Source organism: Lissotriton helveticus, chromosome 12 (assembly GCF_964261635.1).
Source record: "Lissotriton helveticus chromosome 12, aLisHel1.1, whole genome shotgun sequence".
Taxonomy (NCBI): domain Eukaryota; kingdom Metazoa; phylum Chordata; class Amphibia; order Caudata; family Salamandridae; genus Lissotriton; species Lissotriton helveticus.
The window spans coordinates 800,212,075-800,239,943 of NC_136073.1; the positions used below are offsets into that span (position 1 = coordinate 800,212,075).

The 27,869-nt window shown below is 49.3% G+C and overlaps 1 protein-coding gene across 1 annotated transcript in view; it reads right to left on the bottom strand.

The window, feature by feature from the left end:
• Positions 1-3,701: 3,701 nt before the first annotated feature.
• The window catches only part of GOLPH3L (golgi phosphoprotein 3 like), a 205,520-nt gene continuing 181,352 nt past the window's right edge, over positions 3,702-27,869 (bottom strand). The window contains exon 5 of the mRNA XM_078669835.1: positions 3,702-7,808. Coding sequence (XP_078525961.1) covers positions 7,381-7,808 — 428 coding nt within the window. The 3' untranslated portion in view covers positions 3,702-7,380. The remainder of the gene's footprint in view (positions 7,809-27,869) is intronic.

A 27,869-nucleotide genomic window follows, 5' to 3' on the forward strand; every position in this document is an offset into this window, starting at 1 on the left:
CTGAAAAGCCAGTCGATCTAATCCAGGTGTAGCGTTGTAGAGCTACTGACGTAGAAATCGTTCTACCCAGAGACTCAGCAGTATTCAGTCCACAACGGATGTCAGACTTGGCCGCATCTGCGACAGCCTGGGGGAGCACTGTCTGGGCCTCCTCCGGGCACTGAGGCAGCACCTGCACAACTGAGTCCCACACAGAGTGGGAATAGACATGCGGCATTTACCCACCGCAGTCCCAAGCTGTCGGAAGAGAACATCTTCCCAACGTGATCCAGATTCTTGGATTCCCTTTCCAGTGGGACGGTAGGAAATGCGCTTTTGGAAGTAGAGGCTTGGACCACCAAGCTCTCAGGGGTGGGGTGTTGGGAAAGGAAAGTGGGGCCGGGTGGTGGCATTGGGCAATCTGGTCCACAGGAGCCCTGTGTTGGGCCTGGCCCAAGTGCCCAAAAGGAAGTCAGTAAGGGCCTTGTTGAATGGAAGTAGAGGCTCCGTAGAGCTCGCTGCCGGCTGAAGCGCCTCTGTCAGGAGGTTTGTTCTGACTGCCACTGTAGGGAGTTCGAGGTTGAGAGCCTCGGCTGCCCTACGCAACACCACTGCGTATGATGCTCCCTCCTCCGTAGCCACGGTAGGAGGAGACAACATGCCAAGGACATGGGAGGTGTCCAGACCACTGGCATTCCCCAGTTCCTCTCTCCCGTCCTGCTCAGACTCTGCCCGATCTGCTAAAGGGTCTCCAGACCCCTTCCAGTCCTCTTCCTCATCCTCTGGGTGCCAGTCCGTCTAAAAAGGGAACCCAGGAGGGATAAGGGCCACAAAAACCCCTCTTGGCGCCGGATCCGGCATCGGGCGATGCCGGTCTGGCTCTGGGTCCACATCAGGATGGAGGCCGGGGTTGAAGCCAGCCGGGGGACCGACCGGCGTTTAACGCGGTAATGGTGCCGGAGGAAGCGGCGCCGGTGGAGGTGTAATGAGGTCATCCGGCGCCGATCCGGATCCAGGCCTGGATTTAAGCTGGGCCTGCGGCGCCGGGACTAGAACAGTCGGCGGAGAAGGCCTAGGCACCCCAACCGGTTCCGGGGGGGCCCAAAGGCACGCCGAAGGGTCCGGCCCACCCAAGATGGCATGCATTGCCTCGTAGAATGTACGAAGCTGGGCGGGAGTCGCTTTGGGAAGCACAGAGTTGACTTTTCGGGCTCTACACGTGGAGCCGTGGGAGGGGCACAACCCACGTCGGATCGGTCGACCGACGAGAAGTCGAAGAGCGATGGTGCGTCTTCGACTTCTCATGCTTAGACTTACCCGACCCAGAGTGCGAAGACTTCGATGACTTTGATGAATGGTGATGGTGGCTCCGCAACCGGTCCCTTGACCTCCCTTGCGACCGGGACCTCGAACGGCACGGAGAAGACTGCCAGCGCTCAAGCAACTTTCGGGACCGCTCCCGCAATGTCTTCGGCGCCATCGACCGGCAGTCTGAGCACGACTTTGGGTCATGGTCGCGCTCCTGGCAAAAGAGGCACACGCGGTGCGGATCCGTCACTGACATCAGTCGGTGACAGGAACTGCATGCCTTGAAGCCAGGCATCCCTCGTTCACCAGGAGTAGAAGCCTCAAAAAAGAAGTCGACAAAAGTCAAGAAAAAAAGTCAGTCAAAAAGTGACTGGAGGTACCGCTCTTCCCAGATCTGCGCTGGCTGGAGCTGAAAAAGAAAGAACCGACGTCAGCACGCGTCTAAGTAGCTGCTGCGACGTCATCCCGGCGACACGATGCAGAGCCGACCGACGCCACCTTCAGACGCGCAGAGGTACTGCTGACGAAAAAACTTTCCAGATCCAGTCTGACGCCTGGGGGTAATTCTAAGATAAGGAATCTATAACTAACGTATTTTGTTCGATGTTTTGATTTAATAGTACAGCAGATGCAGTTGCACCAGGGTCTCTATGCCCTGGTGCAAATGCACCTGTTGCACCATTAATAGATATCCCTGAATCATTCCCACTCCCTCTTACAATCTCCCCATCACTCACTCGTTCCAACACGCTTGCACTATTTACTCACTCTCTCGCTTTCCCTTATTCATACTCACTCGCTCACTGATTCTCATTGGCACTCGCAAACACATTAAACTAACACTCTCACTCAATGTTATTCTCTCTCAATCATTTACAAACACTTTGACTCGCATACATACACAAACTGGGATTTATTTGTTTACTTACCTTTTTCTTGCAAACCAGAGGCTCGGTGGCAGCAGCAGAGCAGGAATCAGGCAATGATTCCTTACGAGGCTTGGCTTCAGCGGAAGACCTGCCTCAAGCCCTTTTCCAACTTCTTGATAGGACTGGAAGCACAGCCCTATTAAACGCTGCCCCTGCTGCTCTGTGTGGCTTTTACCAGTATCAGGAATGCACTGATGAGCGCCTGGACAGCCACATTTTCGCAGATATACGGCACTGCCTGAGGCATGTGCAATATGTCTTCTAATTAAAATGGATTTTGCTTGTGTGAGGAGACTGTAGTTGAACTACGCTCTTCAGAAATGTGCTATCTATGCCTCCACCTACAGTGTGGTGTTTTTAAACAACTCTGGATCAATGCTCGACCCCACCTCCTATCATCAGGAGCCTGCTGGAGAGGCCGGACCTACGCACTGCAGAGTTCGTGTATACATGAAAGTCGTGTTTGCATGAACACCGTTCAATTAAATGATTACAAATGTAATAACGAAATCTAGCGGCAGCTCCTTGAGCGCACAAGTGGCAGGGCTAAGCCCTCGAGGCCCTGAGGTGGAACCGCCCCATATTCCATCAACCAGGGAGTTCTGGGTTGGAGAAAGCTACAAAGCAGGGTCCTCAATTCCTTTAAATACTGTAAAAAATTAGACCACAGGAGGAAAGATCTGCAAGGATAAACTGGCCAACACTAAACGGGGATGAGCAGGGTCACCGAGCTGGGCTTTGCAGCATACGTGTACAGGGCAGATGACATACAAATACAGGCTTTGCCAGCATTAGCCTGAGGGTCCAGTTGAGCGACGTTGCAGAGCATGACTGGACAGTATTTACCTGAGAGTGTGGAGTGGGGGGGGGGGGGTTCATGGCATCATCAAGCCTCACTGTCCCACACGGACTGATTACTGAGGAGAGTGACAGTACCAAGAGGATTCACCGACATAAGCATAGCGTAAGTTCTGAAGAGGCAGATAGAAGACTGTAGGCTATTCCTGCGTCAACACCTGGGATGGATATGGTCACCAGGGAAAAGCAGAAAACCTTGGCCTGCGCGTCCAGGATGAGAAAGTTCACAGATCACAATGTCTGCATTAACCAAGGCACACCAGGTGGGCGATGTCACACAGCTGCAACTGAGAGGGTAAACCTCTGAATACTGCAGCTGGTATGATCACTGAGCAGTATATACTAGGATTAGTCTAGGAGCAGTGAGTCAGTGTGGTCATGTTGAGCGGTAACTAGTTACTAAGCAGCATAAACCAGCATTTGCGCAAGTGTCTTGGGGCGGCTGGCACCAAGCAGAATATACCAGTGTTAGCAAGTATTAGGGTAAGTGAAGCGACCAATCAGGATCAGGCATAATGTGAGTAATGTGGAGGCGCGACTCCCGAACATGGTCTATCAGCATCAGATTGAGGGCATTGAAACTCCCTTTTATCACACGTGAACACAAAATGATACACTGCAAAATCATTTTGTACGAGTCATGTGATTCTTTAATAACCGATACTAAAATTATACATTTTACTATTTAGAGAACGATCAACATAAGAACCCAATCATTCAACCGTCTGAAAAGTAATGTTCAGGTGACATTATAAAAACAGGTTTCATCCAATTCCAACAGAAAATAGCTATTAAACATGACACATCTTTACAAAACTGAAGTTTGGGAAGTGGAGGGAGGAGGGGATCAGCAACGGTGGGGCAGGTGTCGGGAGGATATGATAGTCCCCCTATACACACAGTAACACTTGCCTCATCTGCCATGCTAAAATAAGGGGGCACTGTGTCAGAGTATGTGCAACACCATCTCAAAGATCTACTAAAGTGGAACCTCGCCAGGCACTCGGGTGAAAAATAAGATCTTCTTAAGGGTTATAAAGTGCTCAAACTCTGTGCAGTATGCCTTTGAGGAGTCCTCTCTGTGGGTTGTCCTTCAGATGTCTCCTCTGCATGGTTAACTTATTACACGCCCGCCTCTGTATGCTGTACCCTTTGCATGCCCCTCCACATGGTCGGTCATTCTCATCTCTCCCCTTTCTAGGCAATGTGTAGACTCTCCTGGTCACATTTCACCCAGCTTACAAGAGTTAAAGGCCGCCTTGTGTTCAGACCAGAAGCACACTCCAACATATAGTACTAAGACGCAACACACAGGCATCTATGTGAAGCCATGACACTGGTCACAGTGTCAGGACAGAGCTATGTCATAAACGTATGTGAAAAAAATCAAAAGTCTCAAGATGCCCAAACGTCAGGTCGCACAGGTCTGCGAACAAAGGGGAAAAGGGATCTTCTCTGGCATGGGACATTTCTCGTAGACAACAATCCCACTGTTGAGCTGCTGCAAAATATTTAATGCCATGAGCTTTGCTCGATTAAGGGGAGTGCTTCTATGGGGGCTTCATAAAGCATGTAATGCCCTGGACTTTGCCAAGCACTGTCCACAACTTCAGTGGCGCCTCTGCAAAGCATTTAATGCCCCGAAAAGTTCCTAACAAAGGGCGTTGGTGCCACAACTCTGTGCTTTGGCTGAACATAATCTTTATCGTGCCACTCTAGCCCTCAGTCTAAACCTATGGAACTAATAAACTGCTGCCCGCCTAGACATGCATACATTGACCAAGTTGGAAGGGCACAAACCCAAAGCAGCCAAAGTGCTTGAGGAACAGAAAAATGACATCCACACGCAGGAAGACAGATAACTGCTTGGACAGAGGGCCACGATGAAACATGGACAGATTACAGCCATGAAATCCCAGCACCGTCGGAGGAGGCCACCGCAATGCATCACCGAATCCTGATGCCACATATCTCCTGGTATAGTCAGCCACAGTTAGGACTTGCCTTCCTTTGGGAAAAAGTGTGCGAGGTTACATATGTGATTTCACCTTCTAGCCTAGTCCCTATGACATTTGGCAGAGGAGAATCTTAAGCACAAATTACTTGCTGCCTAGGGATACTACCACCTGGATTATGGTTGGCAGCCACTCGTGGTGTCCGAAGACAAAACAGTGCACAGGACAGCATTTTCGAAATGGATGAATGCAATTTAAGAACCATCCCCAAGCAAGGGGTGCTTTGGGGTCACAGATACATCCAAAGCAAGCCAGTGGGTATCCGTTCACCTTACTGACAGGGTATTTAATCACTGTGCACTGGAGACAAGCTGCAGCCATTCCATGTTCACCTGACAGCAAGTCAGGAATCTTGACATTCTGGGCAATGCACTGAGTTTCTATTATTTTTGGATAAGAACTGTAGGAGTGTCCTAGAAATCAGTGCAAAAGTTTCATTTCAGATTGTATGGTTCATCTCCTAAAGCATGTCACTCTTGCTGTCTTCTCCATCTCTGCAACTCAAAGGAGTTCCAGATAGCATCTCTCTCTTCCCACTGCAGTGAGGTCCAGCCATGGGCTTTAGACAACTTATTCCTCTTTAACCGGCACTGAGCCACAGACTTTGAATAGCTTTGTACCCTGCAGTGAGTTCAAACCATTCCTTCCTTACCTTTCAGTGAGACCCCCAGTTGGCCAGTATCTCTGCACTCTGCAGTGAGTTCCAGCCATTCCTTCCTTACCTCTCAGAGTCCCCAGGTATCCAGTATCTTTACACCGTGTTTCAGACACAGGGTCTTCTGCAATCTCTAGTCCGGCCTTCCTTGTGTCCTTATCCAGTTAACTCCAGACATGAAGTATCTTGGCCGCCTCTACTAAGCTCCACACATCCAGTCCTTTTGCAGCCTGCCTTGTGAACCAACAAGCAGGCTCTTCAGCATCTGCCGTGAACCCAGGCAGCAAGTAGCTGTGTGCCCTACAACCTGCCCTTCTATACAGTCAGTCACCTCTGCGAACCCCAAACAACAGAGACCAATCTGAGACATGATGTCTCTCTACAGCCAACTGCCTGGACTAGAAGTTGTAAACAAACAGAAAAAGTTTGCAACACAAAGGTCCTACAGGGAGAGGCTAGCGGGGGGGAAGAGCTGTCGGAGGATTATCCATTATCAAGTGGACAAAGCTTCCATCCTCTCCATCATCATGAGAGGATTCATGCATTGGGACACTCAACAGCCAATCTAATCAAACAAACTTGGGACGGGGAAATGGTGGCCATGTTATTAAATATATATATTTAAAAACGTAGAGGAACTAACCAATATTATTTCTTCGTTGCAACCTGTCCACAGCTTCAGTATGGTCACAGAATAATTATCAACACGCTTATGATAACTTAATTAAAACCCATGTGCTATAATTCTGCTTTACTTTGTGTTCACCCCTCCAAAGCTTTCCACATCTGTGGAAATGTGCATAAGCCTCTACTGCACGAGAGCTGAAATATAAGATATCAGTATTACTACTGTAATCCACTGAGCTGTGAAGTGCACCAACCCATATCAAGAATTCTGCATTATACAAAATAATGGTACATTAAAACCTAGGACCCTGGTAGGATGACACTACTAAAACACTACAGGAGAGGGAGCATTAGAAAGAACTTATTTTAACTGTGGCAGGTTCTTCAATAAATGCTTTCTACAGACGAATTGTTGGTAATTGATACAGACAATCCTCCAGAAAACAAAAAAAACCACCCCTTACAGCAAGTATGATGTGACACTAAATTCTGACCCATGACTTCATGTGTAGAAACTTGCTGTAAAGAAATTAAAAACAGCACGGTTGGGAAAAGTATAAGCAAAAAACATACAAGAACAAAAACGCGGGAAAATGAGAATACAGATTCTGTAGGGTGGTAAGTAAAATGATTCAATTACTCCCTCCAGGCTCCTTTAAATAGAAGAGATAGGAAAAATCTTGTGTGATACAGGGGTATTCGTTACAATGTCTTGGGCAAGATTCCATTCACTTGCACTTCACCAGAAATGGTTTAAAGGAAATCCAATTTCTGATTGTACAATGAGGCCTGGAAACTACCTTTTTGGAGGAATACAGGACTTTAGAAGGAGACGATCAGGATAGGCAGACCCGGTCAATAAAGGGGGCTGCCTTGGGCTGTGCACTGGACATGCAGCACCTCTACATGGGTGAAGGAAGTAAAGCAGCGGAGTACAGCCAGTTCCTACACATATAATATATGGCTCTACCATTTGTCTCCCATCAATTGTAGCACTCAAGGAATGTCTCTAGGATTTATTGAATGCTCCCAGCACAGCCCAGATCATCTCCAAAGCATTAGCCTTGCTCCCTTCCACATCTGGGTCGAGGTCCAGGAGGTCTTTGGACCTGTTCATGGCGATGTCGTATTTCTCATCAGAAAGTGAGCTGAAGACATTCTCTAGGACATCCGACGAGTGAGCCAGGACCAACAGTGCCAGAGTCCGGCGGTCCATGCGATGCGGGTCATTGACCCATTTATCCAGGACACTCTCTTGCAGCTTCTTGACCAACCGTTGCTTTTCTGTAGTGTTGGTGACTGGGTGGGTAGTCATGTCAAAGAGCAGGAAGTTCTGCTTCTCAGTCGTGAGTATCCCCTTCTCCACCAGGTTCTTGGCAATACGCTCCCGCACATTGCGGAGCTGGTACTGAAGCTTGAAGGGGTTCCACGTCTCACCTGTTGGATATTGGAGACATTGCATTAGACTAGATATATCTGTGCACAGAGTCTTTCATACTACCAAATGGCAGTACCAACATGCTTTGCATCAAAACACTGGCTATATTAACAAAGAAATTACAGTGTACACTATATATACGGAAAACAAGTAATACGTAAAAACAAGTAAATACCAGAATTATATATTTAAGTCGAATTTCTAAGGCATCTATCTGCGGTTACAGAGGAGGACTGAAAATTCAGCCTTACTAGCAGCAGACATGTGTCTTAAAGACTCATTTAAATGTGAGTGGAGGTAGCAAGCCTATTTAAGTTCAACTCGAGCCTAGTTGCCATGCTTTGGGACAATGTTACTCTATATTTAAGCAGCAGCAAGGCCATGACAGAGACAAGTCAGAAAACAGTATGCAGTGTCATAGTGCTGATGTCTGATGCATGGGGTATTTCAGCCATCTGCCTTCATATCATCCAGCTAACTGGACGGGCATATCATAGTAATTCTAAACAAAAAGAGTTTGAAGACCAAAACTTGGTGGAGTACTCTCCGTGTACAAGCTACAAACGGATGGGGTGTTTCTTTTGGACAAGAGAATCAAATAAGACTACCTTACAGGCATACTGTTTCACAGACCATCGTACATTACGGGCGACTACACTCTGGGTCAGGGTTTTTGGGAATACAAGAATGGAACAAGACTACCCTACTGGGATACTGTTACGCAGACCATTATATGACTACAGAACCAGAAGGTTCTGGACGATTGGTAATTTTGCCTCTTTTGGAATTTGCAACACAGCTATTTTAACGCAGCCCTGAGGAAGTGGATGGGCCTATTCGCCATTCGACGAAAATACGTTGGCTGTTTGTGCGTAGCTGCTTGTACCTTGTATCAATATAACCTGGACTACTGAATGTTTATGAAATAAGAATACCTAAAGAATAAAGAATGTCTCGACTATGGACACTTTGGAAATTGATGATTGAGTGCTCCAGACTCTTTGTTTAGAAGAAAACAAGTTACTTACCTGTAACTTTGGTTCCCCAGTATTGGTAACTTTCATAGATTCCCATGCTTTGTATCATTCCCCGTCGTCAGAATGGGAGTCTCGGTAACAAAAATACCATAGCTGTAGGTACAAAAGACCAAGGAAAAAGGCCTAGGCCTCATTCTCTTTTGTAGCATATCACCCTCTTTGTGTAAAAGAGACCAAACTTAGGCCTCAGCCAATCAGAAGTGCCTCACCCCCTAGAACCTTCCTGAAGGAACCTCAGTGCCTCAGATTTTCGTAGCCGTTGTGTACTTAGACACCATATCTGTAGAAGTCTGAGCTTTCCTCGGGGAGGTGGGTGGGCGCATGGGAATCTATGAAAGTTACCAATACTGGGGAACCAAAGTTACAGGTAAGTAACTTGTTTTCTTACCCCAGTATTGGAACTTTCATAGATTCCCATGCTTTGTATCAGAGTAGCAAGCAGTTAGCAACAAAACCACATTTTGCATCATCACAATATAGCAATAGGCAACATGACATAAGATACAAAATGTGAAAGACGGAAGGTGGGAAAGAAAGGAAAGCTCACCAATCATTGGAAGAGGTTCCTCAGGACAGCCTGTCCTACTGCCGCATCATCTTGTTGCAAGGACTCCAAGCAGTAATGCCTGGTAAAGGTGTGAACGCTGCTCCAGGTAGCAGCTCTGCAAATGTCTTTAATCTGCACCCCCGCGAAGAGGGCTGTTGAAGAAGCCACAGATCTCCTGGAATGAGCTTGAATCTTGCCAGTCAGAGGTTTTCCTGCAGCAGTGTGACAATGCAGAATGGCACTCATGATCCATCCTGAAACACCTTGTTTGGATAGTGGAAGGCCCTTGCTTGGACCCCCGAAGGCAACAAATAACTGAGGTTTTTCGAAAACCCTTAGTACGCTCCAAGTAGAATTTCAAGCCCCGTTGGACATCTAGCGAATGCAATGCTCTCTCTGCTGGTGTAGCCGGTTGAAGAAAGAATGCCTTCAGAATGACCGGTTCATTCAAGTGGAAGTCCGAGGGAACTTTAGGCATAAACCTTGGATTAGTTCTCATGATTACAGTGTTTCTCTTGAATTGAAGGAAAGGTTCTTGGATAGTCAAGGCCTGCAATTCTCCAACACGCCTAGCCGACGTGAGAGCAAGGAGGAGTGCCAATTTCCATGAAAGGTATTTCATGTCAGAATGATGGATTGGTTCAAACGGGCCCTCCATGAGTTGAGAAAGGACTAGATTCAGATGCCATGTCGGAGGAGGCGGTCTCACTGGTGGATAGACTCTGAACAAGCCCTTTAGAAATTGCTTGACAATTCTGGAAGACCACAAGGAGGGCCCAGAACCAGTCCTCCTGAACCTTGATATTGCCGCTAAATTGACCTTGATCGATGAATGGGCTAGTCCCGACTTAGCCAAGGCCAGCAGATAAGGAAGGATCTGATGAGGCTTGGAAGCGAAAGGATCAATGCTTTCTTTCCTGCACCAGCAACAAAATCTCTTCCACTTAAGACGGTAAGTCCTGTTCATAGAAGGAGCCCTTGCCTGAGAAAGGACCTCCTTAATCTCACTTGATATGGGTAGGTTCATAAACTCTCGCTGCTCAGGAGCCATGCAGTCAGATGTAATGACTGCGGATCTGGGTGCCAAACTTGTCCTTCGGACATCGTGAGGAGATCTGGTAGAACCTCCAAAGGAAGTGGAGGGGCTACTGACAGCAGATGGAGTTCCGTGAACCAGAACTGCCTCGGCCAAGCAGGGGCTATCAGGATCATCCTGCACGGCTCCACCTTGATCTTCCTGATGAGCCGTGGGATCAGAGGTATGGGAGGAAAATCGTAAACAAATGTCCTCGACCATGCTATCGAAAGCGCACTCCCCAGAGAATCGCGATGGGGAAGCCTGCTTGCATAAGATCGGCATTTCTTGTTGGTCAGAGTGGCAAAGAGATCGATCTCCGGTCTGCCCCACTGGCTGAAGACCTGCTCCAAGACTCTCTGATTCAATTCCCATTCGTGGCTGACTGAGGAGGACCTGCTCAGTCTGTCGGCGTTTTCATTTAGGACGCCTGGCAAGTGTTCTGCCTTTAGCGATATCCTCTGAAGGATCGCCCATTCCCAGATCTGCTGAGCTTCTTGCGACAATGGACGAGATCTGGTTCCCCCTTCCTTGTTCACATACTGCATGGCCGTGGGGTTGTCCGTCCTGATAAGCACTTGTGAACCTTCCAGGCGAGGAAGAAAGGCTTGCAGAGCCAGTCGTATCGCCCTGAGCTCTAACAGGTTGATGTGGAGGCGTTTCTCCTGGGGTGACCAATGACCGCTGACCGCTGATATGCAGGTCTTGCATCACTGCCCCCCATCCCTCCAATGACGCGTCCATTATCACCACCTGTGGAGACGGGTCGTTTACGAAGGATAGACCTTGGGACAAGTGGTCTTGATCTGTCCACCATAAGGCCGCTTCCTTCATCTTTGGAGTGACCGTCACTCTGTCCGCGAATGAACCGTGGACCTGTTTCCACTGGTTGTCTAGTTGCCCCTGCAAAGGACGCATTCTTAGTCTGCAATGGGGAATTAGTGGGATACACAATGAAATTACTCCCAGCAGAGACTTGTAGCGGCAGACTGAAAGACACTTTTTTGTTTGGAAGGCCTGGGCCAAGGTCTGTAATTTCGCCCTCCTTTCCGGAGTAGGGAAGGCTCTTGAGAGCTTTGAATCCAAGATGGCTCCCAGGAAGCGAGCCTTTCTGGATGGGACCAGGGAAGACTTCTCGTTGTTCAGAGTGAGTCCCAGATTCTGAAACAAATTGGTACAAGCTTGAACAGCCTCCAGCGCTGCCTCCCTGGACGGAGCTTTCAGTAACCAGTCGTCCAGGTAGGGGGAAGACCTGAAAATGGTTCCTTCGCAGGAAAGCTGCTACTGGCGCCAGCACCTTTGTGAAAATTCTTGTGGCTGAGCGGAGTCCAAAGGGTAAAACCCTGAACTGAAAATGGCTCTTGGCTACTGTGAATCGCAGAAACCTTCTGTGTGCTCGGTGAATCAGAACGTGGAAATGGGCATCTTCGAGATCGAGCGTGGCCATGAAATCCCCCGGGCTGATAAGCTTCAAGATGTCCTGGAGAGAGACCATCCGGAAGGACAGGGAGATGAGATAGGTGTTTAGCTCCCTGAGGTCTAAAATGGGTCGCCACTTCTCTAGAGTCTTCCTCACCAGGAAGAACCTGGAATAAAATCCTTGCCCCCTTTGGTTTGAGGGGACCGGCTCTATCGCTCCCTTCCGGAGCATCTGTTGGACCTCGAGCCGCAGGAGACGCTGGTGTTTCGATGGAGTGGCTGCCGGGGGCTTGGGTGGAGGGACTTGCGTGAATTCCAAGGTATGCCCTTTCCGAATGATGTTGAGCACCCAACGGTCCGATGTAATCCTGGACCAGTTTTGAAGGTATTTGGTGACCCTGCCTCCATCTGATGATCTCTTGGAGGAGGGTCCAGTAGGAAGAGCCAGGAGGCCGCTATTGGCGCTTGGACGAATCCCGTCCTCGTCCAGCCTGTTTTCCCTTATTGTATGGCCTGGAGTAGTTGGTAGACTGGCCCTGCCGCTGTTGATAAGGCCGACGGTATTGCTGGGAACCTGAGCCTGTGGTGGAATAGCGTTGTTGTTTAAACGATCCTCTGTAGTTCCCACCTCTACCTCTGGATCCCTTAAAAGGAGACTTTCGGTATTGAAGGGTCCCCAAGGACCTGGCAGTCTCTGTGTCCTTCTTTATTTCTTGAAGAGTGTCGTCAATGAGTTTGCCGAATAATGCCTCCCCATCAAAGGGAAGATCCAGGACTTTGTTTTGGATCTCAGGCCGAAACCAAGTAGCTTTGAGCCATCCTTGGCGACGGAGGACTGCCGCCCCAGCCAAGGAACGGAACGCCGTCGTCGCAATATCCATTGCACAGTCAATGATTTCCATCGACGTCGCTTCTCCCTCCTTCAAGATTTTCTTTGCCTCAGACGTAGACTTCGGAGGTAGCTGGTCAAGGTACGGGGCGACATCACACCAAAGCTGGCGGTCGTACCTGCCCAAGATCGCTAGGGCATTAGCCGCTAGCACCAGCAAACTTGCCATCGACGAGAATTTCTTCCCCACATTATCCAACCTCCGCCCTTCCTTGTCCGGAGGAGTTGTTAAGGGAGCAGAGGGGTTACGGGATTTCCTCTGCGCTGCCTGCGAGATCACAGAGTCTGGTCTAGGGTGACCCGTTAAGGCCGCCGGACCATCATCGGGTGCCTTGTATTTTTTATCCAGACGCGGTAGCACGGGGACCACCGTCGCCTTTAGGCCCTCCTTCCACAAATGATCCACAATAGGAATGGACTGAGTTGATTTCCTAAAAGGTTCCTTGAAATCGTATAAGAAACAATCTGTAGTAACCTTAGGCATGGCTAATTTGAATCTTGCAGCAGCTCTTTCCATCAGCTGATGGAAGCCCCCAATGTCCGCTGGCGGGGAATCCGCCGGATCCGGGACTGGTGATGAGGGATCTGGAATGATGTATTCGTCATATTCAGTATTTGGAATAGAGTCATGATCCGACTGCTGATCCTCATCCGAGGAATCATCATGGGCCTCTTGTAATCCGGAGGAATCCTGATGGAAGGACGTTTGAGGCTGAGGGGAAACTTGAGCCGGAAAAGTAGGAGTCACTAATGAGGCTGAAACCCCTGTAGGCGTAGCAGGCGTTGACGGAACCGGAATAGGCCTACTTGCCTTAGATTTATAGTCCTGCAGCATTTTATGCAGATCTTGTAGAAAAGAAGAGGGCACTGTAACCATGTCCTGTTCAGAATGGTGTTGCGACTAGGCCGACTGATGATGACCAACTTCCTCGTGGCCGTATTCGCCCTCAGAGTCAGTGTCCTGGCATTTGACTAGAAGCTGGGAGGGACTATTGGCATAGCTGTACGAGTCTTGGTCATCCTCCTCTGACTCCCCTTCCTGAAAAAGCATGGTTGGCAGTAGGGGAGACACACTCCTCGGAGAAGTCATCTCTGGCGTGATTCGTGTCACAGAAATGGTAATTCTTTTTTCAGAGGACAATCTCGTCGACGGTTCGGTCGTCGACGGTTGTATACGTGTCCACGAGATCGGGGTCGTCGAAGTAGTCGACGATGAAACCGTCGACACGCCAGCCGTTGTCACTGTCAAAGTCGGTGTCGTCGACGCCCTCGTCGACGAGACAGTCGTCGTTGTCATTGTCGACACCATCGTCGTCGGCAACATTGTAACTGTCGTCGTCGGCAGCGGCACCCTCGTCGGCAGCGGCACCCTCGTCGGCAGCGGCACCCTCGTCGGCAGCGGCACCCTCGTCGGCTGCGGCATCCTCGCCGACGTCTTCGTTGACTGTAAATTGTCAGTCGGCGGTGAAGCAACCGCCATAGACGGTACCTTCGTCGATGAAACCCCTGTCGACAGGATCATCAACGACATCAATGCCGATTTCGATTTATTTCGTCGACGGAACTTCCTCCGTCGACGTCTTCGAGGACTTGGAACTCCTCTCAGAAGACTGGGATGAAGGTTTTTTTAAGGCTGTGGCAGTCTTCTCACCTTTAGAAGGCGTAGCAGGTCCTACCCTCTCCTTTACACCTCGGTGAGGAGATTTGCTGGGACCTGGGCTCTCAGACTCACTGGGGGTCTTTTTTGAGGCCTTGGAAGATCTTTCCATAGAAGGAGAAGGGGAACCCCTACCCCTCTTCACTGACCTTGAAGAAGACATAGACGCTGCATCCTCACTGTCACTAGAGACAGTCTCCTTCCTGGATTTCAGCTTCTGGAGCCATGTCAAGAGTCTACCCTCACGGTCCCAGAGGGTCTTGGTCGAAAAGGTGCGACAGAACTTACAGTCCGCAGCCTGGTGGTCAGGATAGAGGCAATAGATGCAGTCTTTGTGCTTATCCTCCACAAAAAGCCTTTTCTTGCCACAGGTGGAACATGGCTTGAAAAGGGCTTTTTTCTTCTCCATTTCTGACATCCTGGAAGGCAGCAACAATTCTGAAGTGAATCTAAAAGATTCTGAAGAAAAATTCCTGAAGTAAATCCTTTGTAGAGTAGAAGTTGAGCAGAGCTCAAAGGAGACTCCCTAAGCACAACGTGCGGTAGAAAATCTGAGGCACTGAGGTTCCTTCAGGAAGGTTCTAAGGGGTGAGGCACTTCTGATTGGCTGAGGCCTAAGTTTGGTCTCTTTTACACAAAGAGGGTGATATGCTACAAAAGAGAATGAGGCCTAGGCCTTTTTCCTTGGTCTTTTGTACCTACAGCTATGGTATTTTTGTTACCGAGTCTCCCATTCAGACGACGGGGAATGATACAAAGCACGGGAATCTATGAAAGTTCCAATACTGGGGTAATTACATCTACCCTGTTTGGGGTTCTTGTGTTGAGGTAGTATGGTATCCAACCTGAAGCACCATTCTAATAATCTAGAGGCATATTACTTGATCCAGAATATCCAGTTAGCGCCATTCAGGAACCTGTCTACCTACCTTCTTTAAGTACCACTAGAATAGTAATTGGATGTCTGATTCTACTCCTTTGCTACCTGCACACCATGGTGTGAAACTCTGGCAGTGTGGAATAATACTTGACATGAAATAGCAGTAGCCTTCCAACCATTCCATCAGCATAAGGCGCTGAATCTCTGCTCACCCTTCTGGTAACTGACCGGCTCTTGCCGAAATCTTAGTGAGCAGGGCACCTTGTCCTGACAGGATTTAATCTGGACCCTTTTTTATCATGGAGGGTGTAGGAAGGTGGATATCCGACTATGGTTACCCCCAACTTTTTGCCTAGTTGGCCTGGGGCCCTGCTATTCAGGACCCCAGACTAATTGCTCTCTCTGTAAAATGGACTCGATGTACCTTAGGTACATACCTAATTGGATGCTGGGTCACCTTATCAGCCCCTGTACAGTGTACCTTAGGTACCCAGGGCATAGGCGTACCCAGGGCCTACCAGGGGCTGCAGCATGTATTATGCCACCCCTGGCTGGCAATCCAAACTAACACAACTGGGGCAAGGTGGTCTAATCACCCTTTGCTGTAGATATAGTATACCTATATCTAACCCCAAAATGGACACATATACTCCTATCAGTCACTCCTATGGCAGGCCTTATCAATCCTGAAGGCAGAGTGCTTGGAATTATGTGAGATGGTGCTCTAGCATGAGCTGAGCCTGTCTGCAGCTTGCGGAACCAAGTCCTTATAGCTGTTCCATGATAACGCTATACCATATACTCTTAAATGCATTATAATCCTCGCGGTTATTCCTAACTTTAGTATAGCATTATCAAAACATGTAGAGTAAGGTGTCATACGAATTGGAATACTACCCCCTCGCCGGTTCTGGCGACGGTGGTAGCATTCCACCCTTTTAGAGGGACACGACATGTATGTAACTGTGAACCCCGGTTAAAGTTAACTCGAGCCTCAGCATCACAAAATGGATGCTGCCACCACAGACACAAGTCTGACCTCCTGCTGCTGGGAGTCCTTCCAGCGAGGGAGGCCTGGACAAAGGGTTTCCTGCTTTGGGAGGTGCTAGCACCACCCCAGACAGGATTTTGTGTATTGAGGTAGGGAGGCCTGAAAGGAATGAGACATGCCTGGGGCACACAAGGTGTCCCTGTGCATACACCGGTTCAAACCAGTTGCTGGGGCACTCCAGCCCCAGCTCTGGCGCGAAACCGGACAAAGGATAGGGGGTGTAACCACCCCCCTTTCTGGTCCCACCCATGGGAGGGCCCTAGTCACCAGTACAGCCCCCTTTAGCAGGATAAAGGTAGGAGCTGGTCCCATTCCAAATTAGATTTATCCTGAACTACTCTACAAGAAGAAACTCTGGACTTCGACGTTCTGCTCCACAGAAGACTGAAGAATCTCCCTTGTGGGCAAGGAGTGTCCACCCTGCAACTGCAGGCACCATCAAGCGTCCTAACGGTTCACTTTGTCGTCCTTCCTGCCGGAACCAGACCTCAGAGCCAGACGAGACCCGGATTCCCAGACCTCTCCGACCTCTACCTACATCTGCAGCACAGCTGAGATCCGTGGGTGCGACGAGACACGTGGGACTGGCCATCTTGAAGAAACTGCACTTCGCTTCCAGCACGACTTCAGAGGCATCCTCGAGTAAGTGCTTTGGGGACTGAGAAGCCCCAGCCCCGAGCAGCTCCTGCACCGAAGACCAGCGCTCCAGCATCCACGAGATCTGCGTGGGGCCCTTTTGCTTGGTTGTTGCTCGACGCGTTGTCTAGTCACTTACCGGCTGGCTAGTGGCCTCCTAGACGACGATCCTTGAAATCTACACTGCTGGTCTGGTTGCTCCAGACTGGCCCTTGCTCCCTTCCAAAAGAGGAGCACCCCGGACCCTCCTGGTCCACTCCAGATGCCATTTCCACTCACCGCGTGGGTTGCCTTTCCAAGGCCAGTTGACTCCAAATCCGGATCCGACACCGCCGACAGCGAGAGCCTGCGTGGGACAGCTCGTGCCTCCATCCTGGTCGTCGAAGACACCTCCTGGTCCACGTGGCTGCAGAGACAAGCGTCCACTCTTCACCTGATCGCGACGACAGCATCTGGTTCCCTCCTGGTTCCACACCGGTCACTGGCTAGTGACTTTGAACACTGTCCCCTCTGCTTTCAGGTCCTCTTCTTCCTCGATCCACCCGTGGATCGCACCGGACATCTTCCTCCTGGTCGCCTGCAGCATCTTTCTTCAAGGCTCCATAGACTTCGACGCGGAAACCCGACACACTTTGACACCTATGCACCCGCAGCCCGTGGGTGAGGTAACAAGAGCATTTCGGTGCTCAAGGGTAGATTGACTCTCCTAGTGTCCAGGTATCCAGTCGTTTTTAGTCCTAACTAGTCGGAACTGTCTGTTACTTACCTTTTCGTAATTTGTTCTGCCCATTGACTTTGTTCCGCATCTCGCGTGTGAGTTCACACTCTGCACACGTGTCCCGTGGGCCTCCTGCTACTTACCTAAGGTTAGGGTAGTGTAGTCCCAGCGATCCTACAGCCTCTGGGCATCCTCATTTCCTCTATCGTTCTATTTATACCATTTACTTAGTATATGGTTTGTCGTGCCCCTAGGGCACCATTGTAATTTTGTGTAACTTGTCGTATTTTTCTTAAGAGATTGTCATGTGCTTAGCCCTCTGATCTCATAAAGAGTTCAGAGGTGTTTGTTATTAATAAATATACTGTTTATTTTCATAACAACCTGTGTGGTGTCCTTTCATCTGGTATTCAAGGGGTTATATGTGGTAAAACAGCTGGCTTCACATGCCAAAAGAGTTTAGCCTAAGACTGCTTTGTCCATGCTACCATTAGGATAGCTGGTCTATAAGGTTGACTTGCAACCAATCACCATAAGGGTTGTTTGGACTGATACAAGGTGATCACTAGAACTAGTGAGCATCATATATCAGGCCAACTTCTCACAGAGGGGGGCTGGAGACACTGGCATTGACGGAGCAACCCCCTCGCGGGGTATTATTACCCAGAATGCTGAATCCCAAATATAAGATCAGAAATTGAATATGCTACTTACCAGTATGCATCTGTTCTTGGCATGTAGGGCTGCTGACATTCATATCTATAGCATAGATCGCCGCCTGGTGTTGGGTCCGGATGATTGCACATTGTTGTCCTGGAAGAGTCTTCGAAGTATCACGAGATAGGTGGCTCCTCCCCTGGACTACAGTGCGCATGAGCATCGACTCCATCCCCAGATTGTTTTTAGTCATTGTGGCGAAGATGGAGTGTAACAGTGTGAGCGATGGCCATGCTAAGAGTAAGTGTAAATTCTGCAGCCGCTACAGGCGCCGGGGAGGAGGGTGGGCGATATGAATGTCAGCAGCCCTACATGCCAAGAACAGATGCATACTGGTAAGTAGCATATTCAGTTCGAGGCATGTGGGCTGCTGAATTCATATCTATAGCATAGAATATATAGCAGTCCCTCCATTAGCGGCGGCCGCCTGTGCCAGCTGCAGACGTTTGAAAAAGTGTTTTTAGAACAGCCTGCCCCACAGCTGCTTGCTGCTTGGAGTGCACATCTACACAGTAGTGTTTCGTAAATGTGTGTGGGGTAGACCATGTGGCTGCTTTACAAATGTCTTCTAAAGGGATATTTCCGAGGAAAGCCATGGAGGCCCCCAACTTGCGGGTGGAGTGGGCTCTTGGGGGGATCGTTAAAGTGCGCTTAGCCTTTTGATAGCAAATTTGAATACACTTAACGATCCACCTGGCTATACCTGCTTTGGAAATGGGGTTGCCCTTGTGTTGTGCGGAAAAGGCAACAAAGAGTTGTTTCGTCTTCCTAAAATCTTTGGTCCTATCAATGTAGTACATTAAAGCTTGCTTGACGTCAAGAGTGTGGAGCATTCTTTCAGCCACTGTCTCTGGATTTTGGAAGAATACAGGCAGTTCAATAGTCTGATTGACATGGAACTGTGAAACCACCTTTGGAAGAAATTTAGGGTTAGTGCGCAGCACCACCCGGTTGGAGTGAATCTGTATGAATGGTTCTTGTACAGTGAGCGCCTGGAGCTCATAAACACGTCGCAGTGACGTAATGGCTATCAGTAAAGCCACTTTCCATGTTAAGAACTGAATCTCGCATGAATGTAGAGGCTCAAAAGGCAGACCCATCAATCGGGTGAGTACCACATTAAGATTCCATTCAGGAGCAGGTGGGGTCCTGGGAGGAATGACTCGTTTGAGCCCCTCTAGAAAAGCTTTAATGGCAGGCACTCGGAAAAGGGAGAGATGCTGCCTGTTTTGGAGATAAGCCGCTATGGCGGATAAATGTATCCGAATGGAAGCATATGCCAGATTGCATTTGTAAAGATGCAACAGATGATGTTGTGCGTGGACGCGTCAAGCGGGGCAATGTCGTGTTCCACGCAATAAATGACAAACCGCTTCCATTTTGCTGCATAGCATGCTCTGGTGGTGGGCTTTCTTGCCTCCCGTATGATATCCATGCAGTCAGGAGGTAAGTTGAGGTAGCCAAACTCTAAGACCTCAGGAGCCAGATCGCCAGGTTGAGCTGTTGCGGATCTGGGTGCTGAATGTCGCCATGGCTCTGCGTCAAACGTCTGGGTGTGAGGTAAAGCCTTTGATGCGGTACCACGGAAAGTTCTAGAAACGTGGTGTACCATGGTTGGCGGGCCCACGTTGGAGCAACCAGGATGAGCGTCATCGAGTGTTGCTTTAGCTTTCGTGCCACCAGCGGTATTAGAGGTGCTGGGGGAAAAGCGTACGCAAATTTGCCTGACCAGTTCATCCATATCGCATTGCCCTGCGACTGTGGGTGCGGGAACCTGGCGGCAAAGCTTTGGCATTTGGCATTTTCCCTTGTGGCGAACAGGTCTTTCTCTGTATGACCCCACTGCTGGAAGTACGGGTGGAGTACTGATGGATGTATCTCCCACTCGTGCATTTGGTGGCTGTACCTGCTGAGCAGATCCGCCATCTGATTGTCCTTGCCTGGGAGGTGTTCCGCCATGAGGAAGATGTTCCTCTGAATGGCCCACTTCCACATGCTCTGAGCCAGATGAGACAACTGTGGAGAGTGTGTACCTCCCTGCTTCTGAATGTAGTACATGGCCGTCATGTTGTCCGTCTGGATCAACAAGACTTTGTTGCACAGATGTACCTTGGATGCCTTCATTGCCATGAAGATTGCCATCAGCTCTAGGTGGTTGATGTGCATTTTCCTTTGCTGTGTTGTCCATAGTCCCTGCACTGTGTAGTGGAGTACATGAGCTCCCTAACCCTGGAGAGAAGCGTCCGTCGTTAGGATGATCTCCTGGAACGGTCGGCCCTTGCAAAGGTTGTGTGGATTCCACCAATGCAGAGAGTTGTATGCCCGACCGGTCACCAACACTAGGTCTTTCAACTGTCCGTGAGCCTGATTCCACTGACGTGCCAAGCACTCTTGAAGCGGACGCATATGTAGTCTTGCATGCGGGACTATGAAGATGCAGGAGGCCATCATGCCTATCAACTGCATGAACACTCGTGCTGGAAGCGAGTGTTGCGGTCTGAATTTCTGGATCAGCGACTGAATGCTGTTGATCCTCACAGAATTTGGCTGAGCTGTGGCCGCCAGAGTATCTATTGTCGCGCCCAGATACTGCCGCACATGGGCTGGCTGAAGGTGCGACTTTGGATAATTCAGTGAGAATCTCAGATCGTGAAGACGGTGAATGGTGTGGGACATGTTGGCAGCGCACTGCTGGGCCGACTTTGCTTGGACAAGCCAGTCGTCCAGATAAGGGTAGACGTGAACATTTTGTCTCCTGAGGTGCGCAGCCACTGTCGCCAGGCATTTTGTGAACACCCTGGGTGCTGTGGTCACTCCGGAAGGGAGGACCTTGAATTGGTAAAGCTGATTCTGAATGGTGAATCTGAGGTATTTTCTGTGTGACAGATGTAGCGGAATGTGAAAATATGCGTCTTTTAGATCTAAGGTTGCGAGGAAATCCCCTTGATTGAGCAACGGAAGAACCTGCTGCAACGTGAGCATATGAAAGTGTTCTGAGAGAATGTACTGGTTTAGGGGCCTGAGGTCCAGTATGGGTCGCAGGGACCCGTCCTTCTTTGGGATCAAGAAGTACAGTGAGTACACTCCCGAGCCTCTTTGTTCCACTGGCACGAGCTCGATTGCCCCTTTTTGCAGCATGACGAGCACCTCTTGCTGCAATAAGTGCAAATGCTCTGCTGACATAGGACGGTGCTTTGGGGGGATGTTGGGTGGAGTGGACGTTAACTCCAGACAATAACCGTACTGGATAAGTTTTCTGACCCACCTGTCTGTGGTGATGGATTTCCAGACTGGCAGGAACTGTTGGGAGTCTCCCCCCGACAGGTGTGGTATGGTCGGGGGGCAGTGACAAGGCGTCACTGTTTGTTGGCGGCGAAGGATCGGGAGTTGTTGTTTCCACGACCTCTGCCCTTGGTGCTGTTGCCGCGATAGCCGCCTCTACTCTGTTTGTTGTAAGAGGTTTGTGCACCACTTTTAGTATACTGTGTTTGCTGGGACATCTGGCCTCTGGAAACCCCTCTATTGCTTGAGCGACGAAAAGTACTACCCCTGAACTGCTGGGACTGGAGAGCCCCCATAGACTTTGCAGTCTCGGTGTCTTTTTTGATTTTTTCCAGGGTGGTGTCCACCTCAGGTCCAAATAAGTGATCAGGGTTTACAGGCTGATTGAGGATGGTGGTTTGTATCTCCGGTTTGAACCCGGAGATTCTGAGCCAGGCTTGACGCCGCAACATTACACTTGTGTTAATGGCCCTGGCCGCGGTGTCCGCTGCGTCCAGTGCACACTTAATAGAAGCATTGGTGATGAGTTTCCCTTCTTGAATGAGCATCTCTGCTGCCTCCTTATACTCATCTGGCAAGTGTTGTAACAGGGTTTCAAGTGTATCATAGTGTGCCCTGTCATATCTGGCCAAGAGCGCCTGCGTGTTAGAAATACGCCAGATACTGGCCGCTTGAGCCGCCACCCTCTTCCCTGATGCTTCTAGCACCTTAGATTCCTTGTCAGGGGGAGGAGGATCACCAGTAGTTTGTGAATTTGCCCTCTTCCGGGCATTAGAAACAACCAGGGAGTCCCAACGGCAACTGGCCCTTGATGTAGGTAGGGTCGCCAGGTGCCGGCTTGTACTTTTTTTCAATTCTGGGGTTTATAACCCTGGCACGTGTGGGTTCTTTAAAAATGTCTGCCGCATGTTTCAAGACACCCTTCAGCATTGGCAGAGTCTTGACAGTCTTTTCAGAGGTGGAAAAGGTATCAAACAAAGTCCACTTCAATAGGGTCAGCATGCAGCTGGATGTCGTGATTCTTAGCTGCCCTCTCAATTAGTGCATTAAATGCCGCAGAATCCTCAGTAGGGGAGGTTTTGACAGTATATACTTGAGTGTCCGGGGCAGCTTGCGGATCCCCTGGGTCCCCAGCATCTGCCCATGTGTCATGGTGATCCTCAGGATCAGTGTCGGCAGGGTAGTTGTACTCCTCATCGTCCCCTTCCCCAGCCTCCACATCTGAGTAAGTGGGCGAGATTGGAGCAGTGTCCTGAGCACGTGGAGTAATCAGTTCAAGAAGAACTGGGGAATCCGTAGAAGCCTTTTTCCTCTTCAAAGGAATTGTGTAGGACTCCATAGGCTGTGCCGGTGTGATCTTTCGCTTGTAGATGGAAAGTTTACCGGTGTCGGCGTCGATAAATTGTTCCGACTGCTCCTCTAGTAGGGGTTGTCGATGCTTTGTTCCTACAACTGCAGGGGTAGGCTTCGGCCCCATGGACGCGTCGACGACTGTCCGGGGCGCGAACGCCTTCGGCGCCACTTTCGGCGGCAGCGCGAACTGGATCGGCGCCGTCGACTTTGGCGGTTTGGCAGCGGGCTTCGAGGTGAAAGTATCCTTCGGATCGACCGCGGAAGCCTGGTCCTTGATGCGTTGCAACGAGTCCGACACCTGCTTCGTGAAGGATGCGGACGGTTTCGTCGACCGGACAGGTGCTCTCGATCCACCACCATGTGCCGACTCGAGGGCGGCAGTACTTTTGGCCTTTTCCGGCCGACGTGCAGGATCGACAGCTTTCGGAGCTCCGAGTCCTCTGTCTGTGTCGACTGCCTTTGGCGCCGACGGTTTCGGGTCGGCGGCCTTGACAAGCGGTTTTGATGCCCCAGTCTTCGGCTCGACGCCCTTGAGCGACTTCACCGGATCGACAACCTTCTTCGGCTGCCCCGACAGGTCTGAAGACGTGGAGGCGACCAAGGCGACAGGCGCTTTCTGTTACGACGGCGCCTCTATCACTTTCGGTTTTGTCGAGACCGAAGCTTTCACTTTCGGTTTCGATTTGACCAATGGCGGCTCCGTAGAAGTGTCCGTAGCCGGGCCCGGAGGCGAGACCGTGGATCCAGGTGCAAGATCTTGGGTAAGGCCATGTGGCGATCCCTCGACCTGAGCCTTAGTTATTGTTCGAACGGGGCATAGCTCTTCACCTGAGCTATCTTCCGTGGCCCCATAGGCCTCATTGTCGTCTCCTACCTAGTCGACGACGTCTTCTGTATCGAGCATTTCGACGTCTGCGTCGTAGTTGGAGTCTATCTCCGCCGCGGGAGTTGAAATCGGCTCTCGATCTTCCTGCTCGTCTGCTTCTTCCCCCTCGAAAATGTTCACCGGGTCAGGGGCCGACTGCTGGGCCTCCTGGCGCGCCACGCGCCGAAGTCGAATCGTCTTCTTGGAGCGAAAACGGGAACAAGCCATACAGTTGGCTTCATCGTGATCCGGCGACAGGCACTTGTTGCACACCGGGTGGACATCGATGTGGGGATACTTCGAGTTGCACACGGGGCATCTCTTGAACGGGCTCCGTTCCATGATGTGTCGTCGAATAAGTCTGGCTGCGTTGACTGGGCCTCGAGCACCGAAGAGCCACGCGACTCCTCTGGATGTCCGACTCGGGAACTGAGCCGGAATAGAGCTGGGCACCGAACGCAAGACAATACCGACGTTATAGGAAAGGCCTTTGGGCCGAAAAGAAAGTTTCTATCGGTTTCGAACTTGAGTGATCAAATATGCATCCGAACCCAATGGCGGAAAAAAACTATCTGGGGATGGAGTCGATGCCCATGCGCACTGTAGTCCAGGGGAGGAGCCACCTATCTCATGATACTATGAAGACTCTTCCAGGACAACAATGTGCAATCATCCGGACCCAACACTAGGCGGCGATCTATGCTATAGATATGAATTCAGCAGCCCACATGCCTCGAACATTGGAGTGCTGTTAAAAGTAGCCCTGAAATGCTGGGATAGATGCACAAAGCAAGGGATAGGGATGCCCCTCTATGAACCTGACCTACCAATCATAGGACTGCCTCGGATAGGTGACGGTTCCCCCTTCACGCAATGCCAGTTGAGAGAATGGATGAAGGCAGGAGTGATCACAGCCAGGGAATTATCAGGATGGAGAATTACTCCCCCCTTCCAGAATTTCTACAATATCATGAACTGGCACCAGGCCAGTACCTAACTTCTCATAATGTCCGGGGAACCTTGGACATACAAGAGCTCAACACGCACCCAGCCCTGCAGGCAATTGTGAAGCTGGGATCTGCTAGACATCTGGTAAAATGGCTATATGTAGCAATAATGGAAAAGCCGAATCTGACCCCGACACACTTGCAAGAGAGAGATGGGAGGATCTGGTTGGTAGACCCTTGACTGATGCAGAATGGAAGAAATCTGCAAATCTTCTTGATATGATATTCCTCATGAGGGCTGTGGTGACTATTGATGAACCAGTGGCCAGGCAATTGGAACGGGTCTATTGGCCTTTTGATAGCACGTCAAAATTATTATAAGGACTTTTAAGAAGTAGCTACACCTTTGCAGTCAACTCCCTTCTCAAAGGGTTGTTTGGATTTCCTAATTTAATGTTAGGCAATGTTGTACCAAAGATTTATTTTACCCATGTTATCAAGAGACCAATCTTATAATAAAAAATAACTGAGATTGGATAGGAGCAATTGGTTTACATCAATATGTTAGATAATATTCAGAAAGAATGGAAGCTAGTTCTGCGGGAAAATACTGTGATGGAACAAGACATATTTCAGTCACCTATGCACACATAGCCACCAAGAATGTAACCCTCCAAGACTGGTGCTGAAGGTTGCAGTAATCTGTCCACACTTCTGGCGCGTCTGGGTAATGGCAATGGTTTTTTGAGAGCTCAAATGTGTTGGAAACAGCAGTAAAGAAGCTGAAAAAATGATCAAATCATCACACCTACTCTGAAATCTTGCACAGCACGGTGTATCAGCATGTTTTCAAATACCTGCCTATATAAAACTTCAGGACTCCAATAAAAGGAGTGCATAGACCTTTCTGCATGAGATATGGGGTTCCTAAAGAAAACAAGTAAATCCACAGATTGATGGATCTGGAAACAAGTTTCAATCAGATAAACAAATGTGTTCACATTAATATTTTTGTTGAAAACCCTATAAGACTCAACAAGGGAAGTCTACCCACTCTTCAAGCTGAAGTAATGGTCATTTAAAAAATCTACTTTACTGGTAGAAGCTGCAATGATGCCTTAAATATTGGCTCAATTGAGCAGCCATCAATTTAAATAAAACCAGATTGACAGTATTTCAGCTCCAATAGATATACAGGATATGTTAAAAATGAAGTGTTCACAGAGCTGCCACACGCAGACAGAAAATAGTTCACGTTTAGGATTAACGTAGAAAGACCCTACGATGCTAAAATTTACTGACCTTCAAGAAAGGCATCACTGGGTCTTTAAGACAGCTGAATATCAACCACAGTAGCCCACCTTGGGTTATTTTATTAATGATGAACAAATTACTTACCTTCAGTAATGCCTTATCTGGTAGAGACTATCTAGCCGCAGATTCCATACCTTAGAATATTCCCCAGGCGTCTGACTGGAACTGGTAATTGTCAAGCAGTAAATCTGTGCACCTGTGGGTGGCGCCATTCAGCTTTGCATCAGCTACGCCAGATGTGACGTGTGTGGTGCTTAAATAAGCGTACGCCCCAGCGTGCTTACCTCAGTTTGTTTTCACAACTTTCCATGCCAGAAACGCAGGCCATGAACAATGCGGACATACTTGTGTGCATTACTATGGCTTTAGAAGGATGACCCGAATGACTCAGTTCGCAGAGCAGGAAGGATCGGTAAAGAATCTGTGGCTAGATAGTCTCTACCGGATAAGGCGTTACTGAAGGTAAGTAACTTACTCATCTGTTAGAGACTTCTATGTCAGATTCCTTACCTTAGAATAGATACCGAAGCAATACCACCCAGTAAGTGGGTCTGTGAACAGGTTAGACCAAAAAGTCCTGCTGTACGAACAGGTAAAGTGCCCCTCACAACAGATCTGACAATCTGGGCAGTAGTGCTTGATGAACGTGTGCAAGGACACCCACATTGTTGCCTGTCAGATGTCAATGACAGGTACTCTGCAGGGTAACAGTGGTTGCAGCCTTGGCTCTGGTAGAATAAGCATGCATGCCCTCGGAGCGTTGCTTTTTGGCCAGTGCATAGCAAATCTTTATGCAGAGCACGATCCATCATGAGATGGACTGTTTCTGCACTGCCTTCTCTTTCTCAGCTCCAACACAGCCGACAAAGAGTTGAATGTCCACCTGTAACTCTTGTTTGATCAATGTAGACCGACAATTCTCTTTTTGGTCCACATGTAGCAGTCTCTCCTCTTCTTTAGAAAGAGGAGGCAGAGCAACGAGGTAGGGAAAGTGATGGTTTTGCCTACATGAAAGGGTGTCACATCCGTCGGTAAAGGAGGCAGAGGACCAAAGAACCAGCTTGTCTGGGTAAAAGGTGGTACAAGGAGGTTGTACAGAGAGTGTCTACAGTTCAATGATTCCCCACCTAAGCAGATGTTATTGCCACTAGAAAGGCAGTTTCAGTTGTAAGCAAGCGAAATGGGCAGTTCTGGAACGGCTCACGCAATTTGCTATTTAGATAATAGATAAATTATAGAGAACAAATAAAATAACCTGTAATTGCACAAAGGGGATTAATATTTCTGGATTCACACATTACCACAAGTTTGTCCCAGCTGCAGGCATATACAGTCTTAGTAGAGGGACACCTGACTGCCAAATAGCACCACAAACTTCAGAGGAATGTTGAAAGTTGTCAACTGTTGCTGCTCAATATCCACACATGAAGGTGGAGGGTGCACAGGGTTGGGTGCAGAACCCTCTCCTGTTACTGCGACAGAAGATCCTCTTGCAGGGACAGCCTGATGAGAGGACCTATGCTCATGCTCAGAAGCTCGGGGTATGATACCAAACTCTCCGTGCCAAATCCAGAAACACAAGAATGACTTGGGCCCAGTCATTTAAGATCTTCTTGAGTACTCTAGAAGAAGTAGTATCAGCGGAAAGGCGTACAGGAGGCCAGAGTTCCACT